The sequence below is a fragment of the Mytilus edulis genome, chromosome 9 (assembly GCF_963676685.1).
Source record: "Mytilus edulis chromosome 9, xbMytEdul2.2, whole genome shotgun sequence".
Taxonomy (NCBI): Eukaryota; Metazoa; Mollusca; class Bivalvia; order Mytilida; family Mytilidae; genus Mytilus; species Mytilus edulis.
Window position 1 is genome coordinate 18274420 of NC_092352.1, and position 24687 is coordinate 18299106.

Sequence of the window (24687 nt, forward strand, 5' to 3'; positions counted from 1 at the left end):
TTAATCCCAAAAGTTGCTGTTAAAGTTTCTGTGCAATGCAGGGCCGTAACTAGCCTCTTTTAAATGTGAGGCAAAATATTTTATATTATATATAATATATAATTTTGGGCGAGGGGTCGGGGGGGGGGGGGGGGGGGGGGGGCGCTGAAAGCCTCCAGACGCTCTGAGAAAAATAATGCAAAATCGTGCATTCTGAGCTATTTTTCAACAATATTCTGGTCTCATAGCAATAACAAAAATTCATTGTATTTTAAAACTTTTAGGTTCTAGGGATAACATTAAAAAAAGATCGATATATACGTGATGGGTAAAGCAAAAATCGTAATTCTCATAATTCTTAATACCGAATCTGTCTGTCTGTTCTTGTCTTGTATTGTACTTAGACTTTGGTGATTTTTTTATGACTAGATTTGAATATAGTGACAGTGCAGTATTATACTTTAAATACTAGTACTGTTAAAGTCGACACTAGGGACCATCTTGACCTTGTTTTACGATATTAATGATTCTTTTATTGTTGGAGACCATCCAGCAACTATCAAGATGAAGAACAGGAATTAAACTTGATCAATTGATCATTCGAATCGTATTTTTCTATACATTGACTTTGTGTGCGATTAGGTTCCGCGTGCACGTGTACTCAATATTCCTTTTTTTCTGTTAAAAGAGTCTGAACATGACTTAATGCAAGGATAACCCTTCAATGTAAAAGGTCATATGGCAATACATTGTTGTTGGGTTTTTTTCTCAAATTTTTTGATACCACGGAATTGGTGACCATATTTCAATTTAAACCATGTCAGCTTTCTATTTTTTAATATCTACAAAAAAAGCCAGTTTTGTTCTCTTTGATATCAAGTTCAATTCTCCATGCAGAAACAACAATTTTTTCCGTGTCCAGTAGCATCGTATATTCTTAAAATATTTTCTCGCACATTGTCTGGACATCGGTTGGCATGCAACATTGCAAAACCACACGTTTACAAATGAAAATCAACACTCAGACTACAGTCATTAAGTAGGACAATAAATTAACAAAAGACAAACCCGGGACATAGAAGTACAAACAATAGACCATCAACTCTGATAACTAAAAGTAAAATAGAAACATGGATCACGAAAAACATGAAGGGGCTACATCAGAGAGTGAAGGGCTTCTTGCAAGACACTTTCCGTCAAAACAATTTGACAATCTTTTTGTTTCAGTTTTTTTTTTTTTTTTTTTTTTTGAAATTTCAAACATGAGGCATTTGCCTCATTTGCCTCAATGTAGTTACGGCCCTGCAATGATTATTCATACATGTAAATTAAGAACAACTTTAAGTTGCAGATTACAAAAATCCACATCCAATTAATAAATCTATTAATGGATTTTCGAGCATTCTTTAGGGTCCAATAAAAGGAGTCATAATCCATGGGAATAGATCCAAAATTATGCAGAATTCTTATATCAACCAATCTTACTAATTTTCTTTCCCAAATTATATTTTAAAAACTTTTTAAAAATGATAGGAAAAGGACCATTCTTCCATATATATGTAATTGGTTCAAGAACATATCATAATAGGTGAAATTGAATGATATCATATTGATTCAATCATTGCTTGTATTTTACATCCCCTTTATTCACACAGTCACCCAAAAAAAAAAATTCGCCACCATCATCAAAATGTTTAAAAGACCAGCAAAAAACAAGAACACAAATTTATATTCATGAATATAGGAAAATTGTACTGTAGTGAAGTCTTTTATAATTTATAAATGAAAGGAGATAATGGTATATTTCAATGAGGTAGCAACCCAGCATTACAAAAACAGAAAACAAAATTTGAAGTCAACATGCAATCTTCATTGATAGACAAGTGTGGCATGCTCTGAATGAGAGAATATGGAAATTCCAAGAGATCTACCATCAACAAAACAAAAAAACTAAGATATAAGTTATAATACAATGATAATAGACTATACTTTCACTCTGAGACTACCACTTACAAGGCCCTTGACCTTAAGACATGCACATTAACACATGTAACATGTAGTGGTCTTACAAAAATTATGAAAATGGAAAAATAACTATAACCATTAATATTTTTGTAAATATTTTCAGAGATGGCAGCGTAGATTATTTCGATTGTATGACGATGGAGAACTGTCATACTATGTGGATGAAGATGTAAGTTATACTTATAATAACAAATAATTCATATATCCATAGTTCTTAAATTATTCTATTTTCAATTTTGGGACTAAAATCTTACTTGGAAATCTCAGAAAGGGGAGATAATTAAATTTCATGTCTTCTTTCTATTCTGGGAATGATAGCTATGGTAGATATTACCATTGTAGGTTAATCTAGTAAAGATTCTAATACATTTAAGGTGGTATGGGTGTCTTTCGCCATCTTGGATTGTAAAAAACAGAGAACATAAGGTCCAGATTTTCAATCAAGTTAGCAAAATTTGATGAATGAATGGAGATATTTGATGTGAATTTTCATTTAAAAGAACCAATTTATAAGAATATTACTTATAAATATTAATATTTATACAAGTGTAGATCATTTTTGGTTGTTTTCAAATGTTTTCAAATTGGCATTTTAAGGGGAGGTAACTCTAAAACAGTGCATTTTCTGAAGGAATCTACATGGAATTTTCCTATTTTGTATTTGAGCCTGAAAAAACGTACGGTGACCCTATCTTTTCTTTTGATATTCTCAAAGCATTGTCAGAAAGCTATCTTTTTCTAATTTAATTTACAATTCTATCATTTTGTTAAGTTTCTAATCACAAAATGGTGTTTTTTCCTGTATAAACCATACAAAATGTGCCATTTTGTCACGACCTGTAGGTTGAGAAAATGCGCGGTGACCTATCATTTTTATAATATTTTTTAACATATATCAATAGATACTACCTTTTTGCAAAGTATGAACAAATTCTATCATTTTCATTTTAGTCTCCCATACCACCTTAAGAATGAATTATGTACATAATCAGTGATGGAAGATTTTGATTGTGGAGAGGCCTGTCTGTGGATCAAGGGTTCTCAAAATATTGTAAATACAGAGATGAACTGAAATTGAAAGTTGCCATTTATGACTATTACCTGATTAATTTAAGAGAGTGTATAATTGCCTTCTTCTTCTTATTTGTTTTTCTTCATTTCAGCCTGACACTATACCCCAACAGATAGTAGATATGAACAAATGTACGGAGGTGAAGGATGCAGAAAAACTAACAACCCATCACTGTTCCTTGGCCGTCATCACACCAGACAAGACAACATACATTAAAGCTGCCTCAAAGGAAGAAATTATGTGGTAAGGTCTATTTCTTTGAACAGAAAGGGCATCAGTATTCAGTCATTTCATATAAAGACCAAAAATGGTATTTTTTGTGTCAATTAATTTTTTGTGATAATCATACAGACGGTTTTTGTGATGAACAAGTACACCTTCCTACCAATAGTGTTCAACTTTATATAAACATATTTTATATTATCTAATATGTACAAATGTATATAATCAATTTAAAGAAGTACTGTGTGAAATAAATTTTCACAAATACTTTCATTTTTTTGCTTTATATGAATAAACTCCTCATAGATACCAGGATTAAATATTGTATTTACGCCAGACGCATGTTTCATCTTCATAAGACTCATCAGTGACGCAAGTACAAAGTTGAAGAGCATTGAGGACCCAAAATTCCTAAAAGTTGTGCCAAATATGGCTACGGTAATCTATTCCTGAGATAGAAAAGCCTTCGTATTTCAAAAATGACTAAACACTGATGTTGTTTTAGTTAAAGAAAAACACATAAATTTCAATGATTTCATATAATTCTGTACTTATAACATGCAAAAAACAAACATGAACAGTTTGATGGATCATTAGAAATCCAAAATTAAATGCATACAAAAGATCTGCTTTAGTTGTCTTAAAATTAATGACTCTACATGATAAGCATTAATAATAAAAAATAATTTGCTTAACTTTTCTATTCAGGTGGCATGATGAATTAATAACTAAAAATAATTTGTTGTACTTTCTTATTCAGGTGGCATGATGCTCTTGTAGTGTATCCAAGAAGTCTGCAGAAGCCAAAGAATAGACGATTTACCATGCCAATCTTCAGTAGCAAAGACAAAATAGCAGTAAGATATATATTTATTAAAAATCTAATCAAGTTTTATTATTCAAATATATCATTCAGTGAGTTACTTTCACAATTCATTTTTGAAGTGGATAACGAATACATCAATTTGAAAATTTTACATTCTTAGGATGTTTTACTCCATGGTCTTCCAGACATTAATATTCAAATTTGCACCTGATACAGGTTATTGTGTAATTCAAGTTTTAAAACCAACCAATTTAAAGCATTATGAATTAATGTAAGCTTAAAGCACTAAAATATAAAAAGTTCGCTTTTTCTTAATCTTTGGCTGCTAGAAAAATAAATAATTTGGTTAAAAAACACAACACAGAACCCTCATTACAATGGGGCCATATTAACAAAGTAAATTCTAATATGGATATATGACATGAGTTAGGAATGGACATTGTCTGATCGGCACTCAAACCACATTCTCTTATATCTATGGAAATGCCTTTTTGAAGAATCTCCTAATATGGTACTTTATTATTTTAGCCTTTGGATAGTGGTAGATTGTCAGGTGAAAGTGCTGACACAGCAGCTGTAACTACAGGTAGATTTCAGGTAGAGAAAGTCAAACCAAAGGAAACTCATATGACCTACCGTGGTGTTCGAAATATGAAGCACAAGGGAGATAAACACTTACAAGATGGTCTGCGTAAGAGTAGTAGTCTACATGATTTATCATCAGATGAAGTTGGACTAGATCTGGCTGCTTCACGATATCTCAGCAGGTCAGGAGAACAATTAGATAAGTTAAATGGTGCTCAAAATATTCTTAATGATCCAAAGGTTGTAAATAACCCCTACTTCACATTACCAAGGAATACCTGGCAAACTCTAGCTAATAATAGTCGACAGACAGCTTCACAGCCTGCTTTGACACAGCCACTAGCCCCACCTAGTAGTGCAACAAAGAAACCAGAAGAGAGATCAGGCATCACACGACCAAAAAATACAAATGAGAGGAACAGATTACATAGAGAGCGATCATCCAGTCTAAAAGATTTCCATTCACAGTTTACTCTGGCACCTGAAAAGGGTAATAGGACATCCTTATCTGGTATAGATAGGTTGACAACACATGCTGATTCAGTTGATGGGACCAGTGATAGAGGAAGTGTAAGCAGTGTTTACTCATCCAAAGACAATGAAACAGATGAACTCAAGGTAGGACTTTATTAGATTTGTTTACAAGAAATGAGAATGCCTAAAATAGGAAAAAACATGTATAAATTTGTTCTCTTATTGTTTTAGTGTAAATGAGAAGTAGGCTTTTATCTGCTCTTTGGTCTGGTTGTTGTCTCTTTGACATATTCCCAAATTCCATTCTCAAATTTATGTTTGTCTGTATTTACTCCAGTCAAGGGGAGATAAATGTTATTGCTTATGCCGGAGAGTAGGCATAAAGTATCACACTGTATTTCTTCTGTTATTGTGGATCTTTCAATTGCATGCAATGAATTTTTTTGTGATATGCTTAAAAATAACTTAGTACATACAACAGGAACATGCAAAAAGTACTTGTAGAATGCCAAAGGACACAAAAAATGATTGTCAAGTAGATGAATACTTGTTTTACATCATGTACAATGTAACTGTATGAAATAAATTTATTTTGGCTTATGTTATTAACCAAGCTTATTATGGAAGGGCAAGAGATAGCCAATGTTTATTGTCAAAAGAAACTCACAGCCACTTTATGCAGTTCCCATGCATTTGATAACACCTTTTCAAAATACATTTTTAAACAAGCTATTTTCAGTCAAAAGCCAATGGTTTTAAAATGTTATTGGAATTACTGAATAAACATATTGACAATATAGATACATTTTATCAATCTTTACCACTGGACATTAATTATATATAAATTAATAACAATCAATAATCAATTGTTGATTTATAAATCATAAGAAGGGGAGATAATTCTTTTGAATTGATCTGTTTGGAAACTGCATTAGTACAACAAAAACATATACATGTATAATGAATTGACAACAAATTTATGCTGTTTATTAGAAACATATACTTTATATATATTTAAACTATCAGTATCAATGCGAAATACAATATAGTCATTTACAATATCTAAATGATCATTTTTGTGAAAATCCCCCAAAAATGCTTTAAAACTCTTATTTGTGAAATTTTTTTGTATTTATTGTGCAGGAATTTTGTCAATTTTGCAAAAAAATAGAATCCAGCTATGGTTCTTTATGTCACAAAATACAATTTTTTTAACTTCATCTTGTGTCATGACTCAAAATACTGCCACTGGCGTATTTTTGGTGCCACTGCTATCCCTTTATCAAATTTTTTTATTCTTGACTATGATGGTAATAATATCAAAATATAAGGGACAAATAGTGGTAAGTTAAGTTGTTAGGTAGCACATGCTGAAATCTCCTTGAATTTATTCATGGCTTTCTATTTCTTTTATAAACAATTTAAATGTCACTAATAGACCCTAATAGCTGAGTAAACCTGTTGATCATCAAAACATTGCTCTCTATGACCTCAGAGGGAAAATTGAAAATAATAACAATAAACTTTAAAGGAAGTAATAATTTTATACAGTACTCAAATACTACTCTTTGAAAATAATAAAACAGTAATGAGAATAAATCGTCCAATGTTATTATTACATTAAAATTATGAATTTACAGTTTTTCAGTTTTTTCAATACTATAAGTGTCAATGTAAACTGCTTGCTATTAAAGACAGGAATGCTTTTCATATAGTAACTGATCATGATGATCACCTTCATTTAAAAAGTTTGATTCATGCAGGGGTTTCATTATCTTTCATGTTGACTGGTACTTTCCACGTTTCTAGGTGGTACTTTTCAATTAATTCCATGAATATCTTATATAAAAATTCCTACATTTTTTGGTCGTATATTGCTATCACGTTGGCGTAGTCGGCGGCGGCGTCGGCGTCGTCGTCATCGTCCGAATACTTTTAGTTTTCGCACTCTAACTTTAGTAACAGTGAATAGAAATCAATGAAATTTTAACACAAGGTTTATGACCACAAAAGGAAGGTTGGGATTGATTTTTGGAGATGAGGTCACAACAGTTTATGAATTAGGGGCCAAAAAGGGGCCCAAATAAGCATTATTTTTGGTTTTGCACCATAACTTTAGTATAAGTAATTAGAAATCTATGAAATTTAAACACAAGGTTTATGACCATAAAAGGAAGGTTAGGTTTGATTTTGGGAGTTTTGGTCCCAACAGTTTAGGAATAAGGGGCCCAAAGGGTCCAAAATTGAACTTTGTGTGATTTCATCAAAAATTGAATAATTGGGGTTCTTTGATATGCCGAATCTAACTATGTATGTAGATTCTTAATTTTTGGTCCCGTTTTCAAATTGGTCTACATTAAGGTCCAAAGGGTCCAAAATTAAACTTAGTTTGATTTTAACAAAAATTGAATCCTTGGGGTTCTTTGATATTCTGAATTTAAAAATGTACTTAGATTTTTAATTATTGGCCTAGTTTTCAAGCTGGTCCAAATGGGGGTCCAAAATTAAACTTTGTTTGATTTCATCAAAAATTGAATAAATGGGTTCTTTGATATGCCAAATCTAAGTGTGTATGTAGATTCTTAATTTTTGGTCCAGTTTTCAAATTGGTCTACATTAAGGTCCAAAGGGTCCAAAATTAAACTAAGTTTGATTTTAACAAAAATTAAATTCTTGGGCTTATTTGATATGCTTTATCTAAATATGTACTTTGATTTTTGATTATGGGCCCAGTTTTCAAGTTGGTCCAAATCAGGATTCCATATCAAGTATTGTGCATTAGCAAGAAATTTTCAATTGCACAGTATTGCACAATAGCAAGAAATATCTAATTGCACAATTTTGTGCAATAGCAATTAATTTTCAATTGGAGTTATCTTTCTTTGTATAGAATAGTAGTTGATAATATATGTTGGAAATTTGCCAGACATGACTATGATGTCATTTTCTATTTTTATTTGCCAATAACTTTATGTAAATAACTTCATTGGAAATTTGCCAATTATAAAATGTTGCTGATGAAGCTTTTTTTCCTTATCTTATCTAAAATGTTTTTAGATAATGTATGTTGGACATTTGCCAGACATGACTATGATGTCATTTTCTATTTTTATTTGCCAATAACTTTATGTAAATAACTTCATTGGAAATTTGCCAATATAAAATGTTGCTGATGAAGTTTTTATACGACCGCAAAATTTGAAAAATTTTTCGTCGTATATTGCTATCACGTTGGCGTCGGCGTCGTCGTCGTCGTCGTCGTCGTCGTCGTCGTCGTCGTCGTCGTCGTCGTCGTCCGGCGTCCGAATACTTTTAGTTTTCGCACTCTAACTTTAGTAAAAGTGAATAAAAATCTATGAAATTTTAACACAAGGTTTATGACCACAAAAGGAAGGTTGGGATTGATTTTGGGAGTTTTGGTCCCAACATTTTAGGAATTAGGGGCCAAAAAGGGCCCAAATAAGCATTTTCTTGGTTTTCGCACTATAACTTTAGTTTAAGTTAATAGAAATCTATGAAATTTTGACACAAGGTTTATGACCACAAAAGAAAGGTTGGGATTGATTTTGGGAGTTTTGGTTCCAACAGTTTAGGAATTAGGGGCCAAAAAAGGGCCCAAATAAGCATTATTCTTGGTTTTCGCACAATTACTTTAGTTTAAGTAAATAGAAATCAATGAAATTTAAACACAATGTTCATGACCACAAAAGGAAGGTTGGGATTGATTTTTGGAGTTGAGGTCACAACAGTTTATGAATTAAGGGCCAAAAAGGGGCCCAAATAAGCATTATTTTTGGTTTTTGCACCATAACTTTAGTATAAGTAAATAGAAATCTATGAAATTTAAGCACAAGGTTTATGACCATAAAAGGAAGGTTGGGTTTGATTTTGGGAGTTTTGGTCCTAACAGTTTAGGAATAAGGGGCCCAAAGGGTCCAAAATTGAACTTTGTGTGATTTCATCAAAAATTGAATAATTGGGGTTCTTTGATATGCCGAATCTAACTCTGTATGTAGATTCTTAATTTTTGGTCCCGTTTTCAAATTGGTCTACATTAAGGTCCAAAGGGTCCAAAATTAAACTTAGTTTGATTTTAACAAAAATTGAATCCTTGGGGTTCTTTGATATACTGAATTTAAAAATGTACTTAGATTTTTAATTATTGGCCTAGTTTTCAAGTTGGTCCAAATGGGGGTCCAAAATTAAACTTTGTTTGATTTCATCAAAAATTGAATAAATGGGTTCTTTGATATGCCAAATCTAACTGTGTATGTAGATTCTTAATTTTTGGTCCAGTTTTCAAATTGGTCTATATTAAGGTCCAAAGGGTCCAAAATTAAACTTAGTTTGATTTTTTAAAAAATTAAATTCTTGGGCTTATTTGATATGCTTTATCTAAATATGTACTTTGATTTTTGATTATGGGCCCAGTTTTCAAGTTGGTCCAAATCAGGATTCCATATCAAGTATTGTGCAATAGCAAGAAATTTTCAATTGCACAGTATTGCACAATAGCAAGAAATATCTAATTGCACAATATTGTGCAATAGCAATTAATTTTCAATTGGAGTTATCTTTCTTTGTATAGAATAGTAGTTGATAATATATGTTGGAAATTTGCCAGACATGACTATGATGTCATTTTCTATTTTTATTTGCCAATAACTTTATGTAAATAACTTCATTGGAAATTTGCCAATATAAAATGTTGCTGATGAAGCTTTTTTTCCTTATCTTATCTAAAATGTTTTTAGATAATGTATGTTGGACATTTGCCAGACATGACTATGATGTCATTTTCTATTTTTATTTGCCAATAACTTTATGTAAATAACTTCATTGGTAATTTGCCAATATAAAATGTTGCTGATGAAGTTTTTTTTATTGTTTTATACAATAAACAATGTATATTCACTTTTACTACCAACCAATCTTTACCATTCAGTGATAACAAGCACTTTATTTTACATTTTAATATTTTATGATGTATTTAAAAGAGTAGTTATTGTTGCAAACTCCATTAGAAATTTGAATTGATATCAGTTTTGGAAAAAGGGAAACGGGGATGTGAAAAAAAAGGGGGGGGGGTTAAATTTTTCTCATTTCAGATTTCATAAATAAAAAGAAAATTTCTCTAAACATTTTTTTGAGAGGATTAATATTCAACAGCATAGTGAATTGCTCAAAGGCAAAAAAAAACTTTTAAGTTCATTAGACCACATTCATTCTGTGTCAGAAACCTATGCTGTGTCAACTATTTAATTTTAGATTTAAAAAGTTTGAAGAAGAAATCTTTAATTGATTTGTAAAATCTTGACATTTGTTTTGTGTAAAAAAAACCCATGTAATGTCAAAAATTTGATCACAATCCAAATTCAGAGCTGTATCACGCTTGAATGTTTTGTCCATACTTGCCCCAACTGTTCAGGGTTCGACCTCTGCGGTCGTATAAAGCTGCGCCCTGCGGAGCACCTGGTTTTTATTGTTTTATACAATAAACAATGTATATTCACTTTTACTACCAACCAATCTTTACCATTCAGTGATAACAAGCACTTTATTTTACATTTTAATATTTTATGATGTATTTAAAAGAGTAGTTATTGTTGCAAACTCCATTAGAAATTTGAATTGATATCAGTTTTGGAAAAAGGGAAACGGGGATGTGAAAAAAAAGGGGGGGGGGGGTTAAATTTTTCTCATTTCAGATTTCATAAATAAAAAGAAAATTTCTTCAAACATTTTTTTGAGAGGATTAATATTCAACAGCATAGTGAATTGCGCAAAGGCAAAAAAAAACCTTTAAGTTCATTAGAACACATTCATTCTGTGTCAGAAACCTATGCTGTGTCAACTATTTCATTTTAGATTTAAAAAGTTTGAAGAAGAAATCTTTAATTGATTTGTAAAATCTTGACATTTGTTTTGTGTAAAAAAAAACCCATGTAATGTCAAAAATTTGATCACAATCCAAATTCAGAGCTGTATCACGCTTGAATGTTTTGTCCATACTTGCCCCAACTGTTCAGGGTTCGACCTCTGCGGTCGTATAAAGCTGCGCCCTGCGGAGCACCTGGTTTTTTCATGATTTTTCACACAACAACATTTCGGAAGAGTACACTGACTGAGAAGAATCAATAAATAAAGACTTTTTTAAGGATTTTAAACTTATTTAAATTATGATTTTAAGATTAGAAACAAAAAGGAAAATTTGTATTCAGGGAAACGTCACCTGATTAAATAAATGAAATTTTGGTAAACAAGATTAAAAACATGCCAACCTGATTACTCTTTTTGTTTTCGTGTAGAAATAATTGGATTTTTAATTACATAAAACTTTATTATGATAAAAAATGTTTACATAGATAATGACATCATAAATAAAGTGCCTAAAAACATGATCAACATCAGGGACAACTCTGTATTCCAGATTATTTTCAACAAATTATGCAAGAAATTCAGTAAACTTGGTTATTTTATTGTTGAGGCCTCGATCGTGAAGATAAAGATGGATGATATTTCAGCTTTATATTTATATAACCAATTATTGTATGTGATTTTGTAATGTCATTGCACAGAGTAAAATAATTAAATAGTAATAAAAACTTGATGTTGGAACAAAACTTATTATAAGTTTATTGAATTAATCTAGATTAATGCAGTTTAACATACAATATAAGTAGAAGGGAGTTCATCCTCGTTCATACGTAACATCTCTGCCTCATACTATAAGCTGAAAAACTATCAAATTGGTTTAAATTATGAAACAGTGCTTTTCTGTACTGGTGTTTTCCAGTCTTGTTCCACATGTTCTCCTTAATACTGTAAATCATTGTATGTGAACATTTAAGAAATATTATCATAAAAAGGGGCATTTAAGTGCTACCTTGACCTTCAGTCTGTCCCATTTCAGTTTCTGTACTCTACCTAAGTTTTCCTCATCCAATTTACTTATACACAATATATGTATAAGAACCAAAACTGGCAGGCAGAGTTTGAATTTGGGTATTGAATCAATTATTATTCTAGAGTTATGACCCTTTTCAACTTTTAAAATTGTAAAGCTTTAGTAGGGGCATTCCTGTCCTCAGACACATTTTTATACGACCGCAAAAATTGAAAATTTTTTGGTCGAATATTGGTATCACGTTGGTGTCGTCGTCGTCGTCAACGGACTACTTTTAATTTTCGCACTCTAACTCTAATCTATGAAATTTAATCACAGGGTTTATGACCAAGAAAGGAAGGTTGGGAATTGATTTTGGGAGTTTTGGTTCCAACAGTTTAGGAATTAGGGGCCAAAAAGGGCCCAAATAAGCATTATTCTTGGTTTTTGCACAATAACTTTAGTTTACATTTGTAAGTCAATAGAAATCAATGAAATTTAAACACAAGGTTTATGACCACAAAAGGAAGGTTGGGATTGATTTTGGGAGTTGAGGTCTCAACAGTTTAGGAATTAGGGGCCAAAAAGGGGCCCAAATAAGCATTATTCTTGGTTTTCTCACCATAACTTTAGTATAAGTAAATAGAAATCTATGAAATATAAACTCAAGGTTTATGACTATAAAAGGAAGGTTGGGTTTGATTTTGGGAGTTTTGGTCCCAACTAGTGAGTTTAGGAATAAGGGGTCCAAAGGGTCCAAATTGAACTTTGATTTCATCAAAAATTGAATATTTGGGGTTCTTTGATATGCCGAATCTAACTGTGTATGTAGATTCTTACTTTTTGGTCCCGTTTTCAAATTGGTCTACATTAAGGTCCAAAGGGTCCAAAATTAAACTTAGTTTGATTTTAACAAAAATAGAATCCTTGGGGTTCTTTGATATGCTGAATCTAAAAATGTACTTAGATTTTTAATTATTGGCCCAGTTTTCAAGTTGGTCCAAATCGGGTTCTAAAATTAAACTTTGTTTGATTTTATCAAAAATTGAATAATTGGGGTTCTTTGATATGCCAAATCTAACTGTGTATGTAGATTCTTAATTTTTAGTCCCGTTTTCAAATTGGTCTACATTAAATACCAAAGGGTCCAAAATTAAACTAAGTTTGATTTTAATGAAAATTGAATTCTTTGGCTATTTTGATATGCTGAATTTAATCATATACTTAGATTTTTGATTATGGGCCCAGTTTTCAAGTTGGTTCAAATCAGGATCCAAAATTATTATATTAAGTATTGTGCAATAGCAAGAAATTTTCAATTGCACAGTATTCAGCAATAGCAAGAAATCTTCAATTGCACAGTATTGTGCAATAGCAAAAAATGTTCAATTGCACAGTATTGTGCAATAGCAAGAAATCTTCAATTGCACAGTATTGTGCAATAGCAAATATTTTCAATTACACAGTATTGCGCAATAGCAAGAAATATCTAATTGCACAATATCGTGCAATAGCAAGACATTTTCAATTGATTGGAGTTATCTTTCTTTGTCCAGAATAGTAGTTGAATCAACTTAAATCATTGTTTTATACAATACACAATGTATATTCACTTTTACTACCAGCTGATAAATTAAAACAATCTTTACCATTCAGTGATAACAAGCACTTTTTGTTACATTTTTGGAAAATGACGCAGTCATTGTTCCATAACTGCCGACCTGATTTCTCTGCCTACCGCGCTTGGTTTCGTATTTACTAATTTCAATACAAACTGGAGGAATGTGCTTGTGTTATCATTATGCATGAGCATTGTGTAGTAATCAGCCAGGAACCAGTTTACAAACTAACTGGTTTCTGTTTGTATTCCACTACAGTCGAAGAAAGTGTTGTAGTTTGACAGGAACCAGTCCAGAATTTTGTAAACTACAAAACGTAATCGGTTATTATCATTCCGTTTTGGTGTTTCATACCGACTTATATGGTTTGAATAAGCTTAAGACCCTTCAAACATTAATGTGATAGGTATATTAAAGACTGTTTTACAAAAGGATGAAACTGTTTTGCTTTAAAAGTCGTACTATAGTGATATATGTTATGTACGGATTTCCACTCTCACCGGTTAATTTCTTCTTTTACACGTGCTTTTGAAACTTCCTGTTTAAACATCGCAAGTTTTAACATTGTTTTTTGAGTGAATTAAACTTATTTTAACAATCACGAAGCGTTCGGGAATCATTTCAAGCAGTTTCTTCTTCTCTTTGATGATGGAAAATAGGCTTTCTCAAGAAAATACCGCAAACGATCGCAGAGGAATTGAAACGTACAAGTCAAGTCGGCACCTGGTTAAATTGGCATCTAGTCAAATCGGCACCTATTTGACGTCAATTCGGCTTCCAATAATATTTATTATAATATTTTCTATTCAATTAATTAATAACTGTTACCAAGTACATAGTGAATATTAGGTAAACAACGAGACCAAAGTGAATATGTTGTTGTGTATAAAAGTAAACAACGAAGCTATTGTTTTAACCATTAGACAATTATTAAAATTAAATGAAAAACTATGAGTCCCTTTCAATAAATCAAACTTTCATGCCAAATAATTAGCAAATTTAAGGTGGTTTTTTTTTCAGTAATGTTTAAACAGCATTAAACAAACAATCCTGTAAAAGACTTAACTGGTTAAATAATGCATAAAAATATCCAATAAGGCTATTTTATTTTTTTCTGGGACGCCTTCCTAAGACGTTCGTAGGAAGGCGTCCCAGAAAAAAATTAACATAAGCCTTGTGGTCATAGGAAGGTGTCCCAGAATAAAATTTAAAAAGCCTTGCCAGACGTAATAATTATTTGGACTACTCATATATATCATTAAAAATACACCAAAAAATTCATGTAGTTGAGAAAAATAAATACATTCAAAATGTACATGAACATCCAAAAAAGTGAAAGTTAGTATTAACTCTTTTTGCTTTAAAAATTTACAACTGCATTTAAGTATTGAATGCTTTCTTTTGTAAATTCATTGAGGTGTAAAAGCGTTGACCGAAGTACTTTTTGTATGAAGCGCGTAAGCGCTTCATTCTAAAAATGTGCACACGGTCAACGCTTTTGCAACCCTATGAGGTTACAAAAAGAAACATTCAATACTTATAATTACTTTTTTTAGCTAGGATCATGAAAACACGAATTTTATAACTTTTTTATTCAATTCATCTGTGCACTTTATTGTGGGACCACGTGTTATCATGAATGAAAAGTTTTATAGAGTGATGCAATTGCTTGAGGAATAACATGTGATGTGCAGTTAGCCAATCAGAATAAAGTATTATAATGAAACATATATCAAATGTAATTATAACAAAATACATTACGTTGTAAGAGTTATCTCCCCAAACACTGTTTTTCTTGTGGCCACCTCTCCTTCGTAACCGTAAAAGATTTTATTTTACCAAATTGCTCGTTACATATTTAGGATAAGAATATTCGTTTGAACCATAGCTCTATGGGGACTCCATATGAGAGTTATTCCCCCTTTTTCATTTGATTCAAGCGATATGCATTTTCAACTGGTAAACCATAACTGATAGAGACCTAGGGTCTTTATGAGGTCATTGGTACTAAAAATGAAAATGAGGTCAATGTCAAAGGTCAAGGTCATATTATAAATTTTGATTTTGGCTTATTTTCACTTCTTTTCAAATACTGTATGACATTTTGACAAATAATTTTTCATAAATTATTAGTTGCGACATGTCCTTACTTGTATATTTTGGTTGAAAGGCTGCGCATACAATAAAAGGGAGTTTTTGTCCATCTTACATTTAAAATTACGCGTCAAGTGGTAGTACTCATTAACCAAACATATTAAAGACCTAGGATATTTTGATTCAAGGTCCATGGTTTGTGACCTTGAAATTGAGGTCAAGGTCATAGGTTAATAGGACGTCATAAAGCCATAGGAACTAACATTTTAAACTGATTTTTCATATTTCAATATAAAAATAGATCTTTTCTAGTGGAAAGACTTCAATTGTTCTCTGAACAATTTGTTTTTAATTTACATCATATTTTCTGGGAGAAGGGGGTTCAGACTATGTGGTATCAGGTCTGTTTGCGCCCAATACACTTTCGCACCTCGCACGTTCACACCCAAGGTCCGTTCGCACTCTACTCATTCGCGCCCAATTTTAATTCAAATTCAAGTTGAATAATTGGAAAATCATGATTGTTGTTTTAAATTGCTTTGGTGTAAATACTGAATGTATTTTTAGCTTGGTATGAGTAAAACATTGAAGATTTTAAAGGAAAAACACAAAAGATAATTGTTTTTAAGCCCTTTGATCTGAAACAACAAAACAATAAAATATAGGAACCAAAATATAGCAATCCACTATTATAACCAAACATGATAAAATTTATTCAACACACAGAAAAAAAATAGTCAGAATCTCACTTCATTATGAAAGAGGTCAATGAAACAAAGTATAGCAATACACTAACCAAAACATGATTAAGAGTTATTCAACGCTAAATAAAACGTTGACAAAATACCACTTTATTTAGAAACGATTATTATTATCTTTAACAATACGCTATCCAAAACATGATTAAGATTTATTCAACACAAAAAAAAAATGCTGTCTCACTTTATTTTGAGACAATGACAACAATTATACTTATAAGAAAACACTTGCTTACAGAGTTATTAAACACAAAACCAATTAAGATTAGTTGCGAACATGTAGGGTGTGAAAGTGAAAGGGGGCGAACATGAGTTGGTGCAAACGTGAATGGGCGCGAACGGACCCGGATTCAGCCTATGTACCAGTGAGAAATATAGAAGCCTTTCTACGGTATTTATTTGTACAATTCAGGTAGTCTTGACCTATTCATTTGTCTTAAAAAAAAAACCCAGCCAGTTGGCACCTTCACTTCACACACACACATATACGAATATCAATTATATGCTTACGAGACATGTTGCATTGTTAAACTAATTACGGTATGTGAAAATCAAGACTTGCATAAAAACTATCCCAATATTAGAGACAGTGGCGTCATTTTTCTTCAGAGCTTTCAGCTCTTTGATTATATTTTATGATGTATTTAAATGAGTAGTTATTGTTGCAAACTCCATTAGAAATTTGAATTGAGATCAGTTTTGAAAAAAGGGAAAGGGGGATGTGAAAAAAAAATGGTGGGGGGGGGGGGGGTTAATTTTTCTCATTTCAGATTTCATAAATAAAAAGAAAATTTCTTCAAACATTTTTTTGAGAGGATTAATATTCAACAGCATAGTGATTGCTCAAAGACAAAAAAATTATTTTAAATTCATTAGACCACATTCATTCTGTGTCCAAAACCTATGCTGTGTCAACTATTTAATCACAATCCAAATTTAGAGTTGAATGTTGTGTCCATACTTGCCCCAACCGTTCAGGGTTCAACCTCTGCGGTCGTATAAAGCTGTGCCCTGCGGAGCATCTGGTTATTTTTGTTAAATGTCATTCACCAATGTATCAAATAAATGGTGTATGTAATTGTATTCCTGTACGAGTTTTAGTTCTTAGTGTAAAATGACTTGTGTTTAGTAACAAGTTTCATTCCTACTTTATGTTTGCCCAGTTACAGTACCTGAAAATAGATACATTGTACATGTAAGTAAACAACTGATAAACCTTGTGCTTTGATCAAATATCATATTCTTAATTAAACTCACTTTGTCAACTTTAAATTGATTCAGAGTTTGTTGACAAGAACTTCCCAACAAAATGGGGTATTGTCCGCCATAAATCTTCAGGTAGTAATAAAAGACAAGATAACAGGTACATTAATATTCATCTTTAAAATGTGTATCCTTCTGTTACTGTCACATGACAGAATACTTTACCTTTATGAATATTACCGTATTTTGGGGAAAATTACACTCATTTATTATTACCAAGTTTTAACGGAATTTTTATTACAATATTAAAATGAATTTAGAATATCCTGTTGACAAATGTATTTGTAAGTATCTTCGAAACAGTTTGATTTCATACATGGTCCTGTATCTGACACCTATTCAATTATTTGCTTGGAACTAGCAGAACATTAATCCGCTCTTTTCATGTTCAAAGATAACTATAGTGTACACTTCAGATGAATCAAGGCTTAGCTGACCAATGTCAATAACATGTCAATAACATCAAAACTTTGTGTATCAGCTTTGAATAAATAAAATTTGTAAAGTTTGTGAAATATCAAATAATTGTTTTAACAAATCCAGGATAATCCTTTACAGCTGCTAAAGAATTGATGTTTATTTAGTTTTGATTTTAAATGGTGTGGTAATTCTAATTTATCAATAGTTTTGGGATTAACTTTTGTTTGAAGTTGACACAAGATACTGAAATTCACCAAAATATTTAGACATTGGATAAATTTTGCTGCTTTGGACTTCTTTTTTTTTCAAAGTTCAAATTGATACTTGAAATACAAGTACATCGATTATATTCTCAAGAACAAAACTTTTAATTGTCAAGTAAATCAAACATTTTCTGATCAGATTTATATTGAAGCATGTGATTTAAATTTTATTGCGATGATAAAATGAAGGATTATGCAAATTTATAAGACATTTACGAAGACTAGCACATCATAAAAGTTTTATGATTCACTATTATATGGAAATGATTATCTGAGTTGCACAATGGATGATACAGATTATTTATATCTTATAAATCATCTTGATCTATATGTTGACTTGTACATCTGGAAAAATCGTCTAATATGTCAGGTGAGAGGGACATTTTTATACTTTCTATCAAAATATTAAGACCTACTACACATATGACATTATTAAACATTGACTTCTTCCGAACTGGATCCTTCAAGCAAAAGAACAGTACTTAAATCTGTAACATATTTATGTAAAATATAAAAAAAAACTTCGGTGTCAGCTAAAACAGTAACTGATGCTTTTTCTCATCCAAAGTATTGTTAAGTCTGGTAATGCCTTAAGATGAAGAAATTCAGACAAGAGTGATAAGAAAGATTCTTTATAAAATCTATGTGAACAGAGAAAAATATTGAATCTCCTTGTTATATAATATATGAAAAAAAGAATTCATTCTGCTTGAAAAACAAGCACAGATAAAGTTATTGTATGTAGTTTTAAGTTTGTCTTTCTTCTTAGAATATGAAATCCTGTATGTAATGTTCACTCTGAACTAAATTTGTACCATTCCATAGTTTGCACAATCGTCCCACCATACATGGTGCATTACTCTTACATGAGTTGACATCTGATTGCTCTTATTTGCCAAATACTTAAACATAAATACCACAAATACCAATGGTTTGTGGTTAACCTTGGCTGGTGATTCAACTAATGACATCCCTATTACCTAACCACAATGCAATACGAGAGCATAAAACCAATAGACCATGTTCAACTGATTTGTCACATGATTGAACAATTGATCTGATAACAAAACAGAGACACCTCCTGATTTGTCTCTAATCCTAACAAAAAACAGACAGGACAATTTTTATGAATTCATAATACAAGCTATGGTTTCACTGTAAAAATAAGCATAATTACTTTAATAATCTTTATTGTGGTCAGATCTTGATCAAAATTAAAAAGAAGGCAAAAATCATCCTTGATTGTGGTCACTTCTCTTTTGAGATTTGTCAACTTTTATAGTATATAATGGAAGAAATGTTGGTTAGAATTTTTGTACAACAAAGTATCCATAAAAATTTCTACAATTCACTCATTTCTGATAGGTCTTACTTTGACATTAGTTATTAGACCTTTCATAGTGTCACATGAATTGTATTAATGTATGTGTGTAATAGATACATAATGAAGAATGAAAAAAAGAATACTAGTAAAATAATAACATTTAAAGTAATTATTAGTATTGACAAGTTTTATGTCAAGGTGATGGAATGTGTCGTCCCCGGTCCCCAGGCATTTAGATGGGTAGAAGACATTATGAATTAAATGACGTATATTGACTGTATGATTTGGTGTACAATTACATCAAATTAGGCAAATAAAAATGAGAGATACCCCCAATTTTAATGTTATATCAATCAAATAAGATTCATTATTAACTTCTTTAAGTCTTTCATCTAGAATTTAGTGGTGCATTAAATAGAGTCAAAATGAAGTACAATCGCTAACAATTACAGAAAGATTTTCCTTTAGATCGGAATCATAGCCGTTTAATTAAAGGTTATGTAATATAACATTAAAAGTAAGTACACAACCATTGTTTTGTAAGAAGGTTTAGATCTCACTTTTTATCCACTATAAGATGGATGTTTTGGGAGGATTGTAGAATTGATAGATTGGATGGTATTACACACCTGTATAATTGTGACCTGATTGTTGTATTATTTACATAAATTACAAATTCTGACAGGTATCTTATATTTAATGGTATCATACTATAAGGATTGTAGTGTTTTAAATGTACAAAATCATTGGAATTTGGGATTTTATTGAAAGGACAACATTGTTTTTAGTGTAGAAAGGATACATTTAAAATGTTTGTTAAACCTGGGATTGGTTTCAAGTAAGCTTATTTCATTACATGTTTTTCATGAAGAGTATACACATGGCAGGTATTTGTTTATTGCTGGATTTAGTAAATAAATTTCTTCTTTGACATGAGGTATGGGACAAATTGTTTGCTAATGTAATGCAGCCATTTTTGTTATGCCTCAGCTCTCTGACAGCGATAAAGAATATTATCAGGCATTGGCATCAATAGATAATGTTGAGTTTAATTCTCTATGTATCTTAGTTAGAACTTCTCTTGATAATACAGGTTTGCTCTTATTGCAGATTTTTACTCAAGGTATATTTGCATGTAGACAAAATCTCTGATTTTCAGTTTTATTATTTGGAAGCTAGATGGCTTTAACTGTTATAGTCTTAAAATTTCCTAGCAGATGTTATTCTGGTTTGCTAGAAAGGATATTTATGAAATTTATAGTGTTTTATTCCATCTGCAGAGAGACAAACTTTTTTTTTAATTTTGACAATTTTCTGTGTTGTTTCTTGTTATGAAGTTCAATTTGATAAATTTATATATATGTCTCATGATTATTATTGAATAAACTTTTTTTTTTGTATGACTAGATCTTCATAATATTTTGTTCTTCCTATTAATTTTGAAAATCTACTTTTCCAGTCTTAGTTATTGGTCTGTAATTAATTAGAATGTGACAGTTGAGCATATGTCATCCTAACTCAGGTGTTTATAGTGTAGTCGAGATCATTTTAGAAACATTTCATAAGCCCTGACTATCTATTTTCTACAGAGTAACACATATGTATAAAAAAATTTTGTGAAAGATTATTTTGAAATCAGTGGCGGATCCAAAACTTTGTATAAGGGGTGAGTGGGGTGGGGAGTGGGGGCACTGACTGCCATAAGAGGGGGCGGCTACAGTCATACTATACAATACACCAAATTTTCCCCACAAAATGGCGGGCTCAGGCACTACAGCCCCACTCCCTTCTGGATTCAACTATGCTAATCTGAAACAGAGAATGTCATTCAGGATTATATTTAATGCTTCATTTATTTTTTTAAAACCCAAGTTAAGGTCTAAGAAACTAACTTTGAGTCATGAACTATGATATATATTGTTACACTCCTTTGTCTGGTGGCTTCAATGAAAAATTGGTCACCTAACCTACTTTTGATGTTTCACTGACTTTCAAGAAATTTGAATTCTGACTACTAATTCTCTTATAGTTTGTCCTGTAGCCATGATACTAGTAACCATATTTTCAGATGCATCTTTCAGTAAATATTTTCTAAAGTATTATAAACCAATTATTTGAATATTTCATGCTTTTTCACTTTGAAATTCAATTCTACTTCAATAACAGATTTAATTACCATTTGATTTAAAGAGGCTGTAATTTATTATAAGAATGAGTCAAAGTTTGTAATTGTAGACAACTTATCTTTTACTTTCACAAACCTTCAGATAGGTTAAAAATGTGATGTTATACAATCTAGTTAGAAAGAAATATAGTACAAATTGTAATCCCTGATGCAGTATTTATCTCTATACAACTTGTAGTTGGTGTGGATACACTTTTTTATCAAGACTTAGAATTTATTTCTTGATTAATATCATTTTGTAAAACTACAATTAGACCAGAACCGATAACACATATTAATATCTGATGGATTTTATGCATATATTGCATGTTATGAGAGGCAATAAAATTAATTCTGTAATTATTGATATCAGTTCTGGGAGACAATTTGTCTCCAGAGATGATGAATTTGGAAAAGGTATTGATTTGAGGTATGAGAATAATTGGAAGTCCATGTTTAGTTTGCTTTGATAATTATACAGCAGACAAGCATAAAACTATTGGTTAATGTCATTTTAATAAATAATATTATCTTTTATTACAGATGGCTAAATCTAGTGAGTTACAGGCTGCAGGAAGATCACAGTCAGCTTCAGCCTTGCATCCTGCAGGGTCACAGGCTAGTGTAGGGACCAGATATGAGGTAAGTTTTAAGAATAACATTGGGACAGGTTGAAGATGAGGAGAAAATAGAATACAAGATGCTCTTGATGAAAATCAGTCAATTATACTTGTAAAATTCTTCAAATGTTAAAAAAAAGAAATTTCAGGCTTGGGTTCTGGGATTTAATATATTGGGTAAAAACCCATATCAATACACCCTCAATCATACAGGTAACCAGTCAAAGAGAGAAACCAGGTCATAATAGGGAGCAAATGGAAATGTTGGAACTGGCCTGTGGTCTGCTTATGTACAAAGTTAGATATTGTAATGCAAGCAAACAAAAGGTAAGAATAGCAAGTGTTTGCAAGCTTGATAAGCTTTGAGGTTGTGTATGCAAAGCAGAGCCATAGAGAAACTTTAGTAGAATTATCAACAAGCACTTTACAATGGTCTGTTTACAGAGTTTCCATATACGGTTTGTCACCTATAGTCAGGTAACAATTAAGTAAAGCGAGAAGCATTCAAAAGTAAAGCAGTGAGTTTCTTTTTGATTATAGTGTAAAACTAGGTATTGGTATGCATTAAACAGTGTTAAGCAAGTTATCTTCTAGAATTATAGGTTTTACTTTTTATTGAAGTGCATCCAAAGGAAGGTCTAAATGCCTTCATTGATTTGATTTAATTTTGAGTTGGATGTATACTAAAGTAAAGGACTGCCTATAATTAAAAAAAAATTGTTTTAGAAATTTTATTGAATATGGAAAGATTTCTTGAATATTGCAATGCTTTGTTTGATTTCATGTTTTATACTTTCAAATCTTGTCCCGAGAAAACTTTCAGCTTTTAAGTAGAATTATTTTGTGTGAAGTGAGAGTGAGCTAGACAGCACAGCATTTTAAAGCATGTTTAAAATAAATGAAGGATTTCTGGATTTTGTTTTACATTTAATATGTCTGTATAATGAAAGCTTAGCGACCATGATTAGAGGGTACTCATGATTTTGTTAAATCAGGAAGCCAGAGATTTAGAAGTTGATATGTAGCTACAATTGAAGGCTAAAAGAGCAAAATGGGAAATGAAATCAGAATGATTAATGCTTGTTATCAAGAATGGACTGTTAGACTTGCCAGTAACAAATTAGCAAAAATTGGTTGTTTATTCAAATAAATTTAATGCTGTTTATTGAAAATAAAGAAAAAGAAGGGTTGATTAATTTAGAATACAATATTTGCATGTTTTCTTAAATCTAATTGAATGGTATTTAATTATTCAAGGTTATAGGTTTATCTTGAACATAATAAACTTCTACTTTGATTTTAATCAGAAGTAAACAATAAGTTCATCAGAGAATAGAAGGTTAAATAGAAATATATCAACAGAAAAGATTGTTATTTAAACAATGTTGAAAAAGGTATGCTTAATCTTACGACGCCGCTGATTTTAAGCATGCCTGTGTAAGGTTGTTACTTTTGTTTTGAATTGTTATTGATACTTATTTGTGTAAGAGTTTTCTGTGTTTAACAAATCAGTTGAAATAAAATCCAAACAGATGCTTAAAGCAAGTTTAAATGTCACTGAACCATGCGTACTAGTTAAGTCAAGGTATGAATTTGGTGAAAATGTTGAGTAAAATAAACTGTTTGATTTTAGGATCTGATGTACATGAAGAAAGGCTGGTTGATCAAGCAAGGTCTATCAGAGAAAGATTGGAAGAAGCATTGGTTTGTCTTGACTGGAAATTCTTTACGTTATTATAAAGATGCCAAAGCCGAGGAAACAAACACTTTAGATGGTAGAATAGATCTATCTACATGTTACGATATTGTTGAAGTCAGTATTGGTAGGAATTATGGATTTCGTATAAAGGTAAGTTCAAATAAGTAATCATTTTGATCTTAATTTTTGTAATGGAGCTAGGATTGATTTGATCTTTATTGTGCATTAACTCTTTCATCAGGTTTTAGTAAAATATAAAGAAATACCCTATATATTCAATTTGAAGGATGATTTTCAAATAACAAATTTTTTATAGTCCTACACTGTAAACCAACTTATTTTCACGGATACTTTATTTCGCATTAATATAAAAAAGAAGATATGGTATGATTGC

The 24687-nt window shown here is 31.2% G+C and overlaps 1 protein-coding gene across 7 annotated transcripts in view; it reads left to right on the forward strand.

Moving 5' to 3' along the window:
• Positions 1 to 24687, forward strand: part of LOC139487766 (protein outspread-like) — a 55703-nt gene that overhangs the window by 9273 nt on the left and 21743 nt on the right. For 2 of the 7 annotated variants that reach the window (XM_071272834.1, XM_071272835.1), the window contains exons 3-9: positions 2108 to 2173; positions 3168 to 3319; positions 4059 to 4155; positions 4653 to 5327; positions 22518 to 22616; positions 22808 to 22921; positions 24228 to 24443. In XM_071272834.1, the coding sequence (XP_071128935.1) occupies positions 2108 to 2173; positions 3168 to 3319; positions 4059 to 4155; positions 4653 to 5327; positions 22518 to 22616; positions 22808 to 22921; positions 24228 to 24443 (1419 nt within the window). Of the gene's footprint in view, positions 1 to 2107; positions 2174 to 3167; positions 3320 to 4058; positions 4156 to 4652; positions 5328 to 20498; positions 20649 to 22517; positions 22617 to 22807; positions 22922 to 24227; positions 24444 to 24687 lie in introns of those variants that run through there. The other 5 variants (XM_071272836.1, XM_071272837.1, XM_071272839.1 and 2 more) reach the window with 3 other exon arrangements.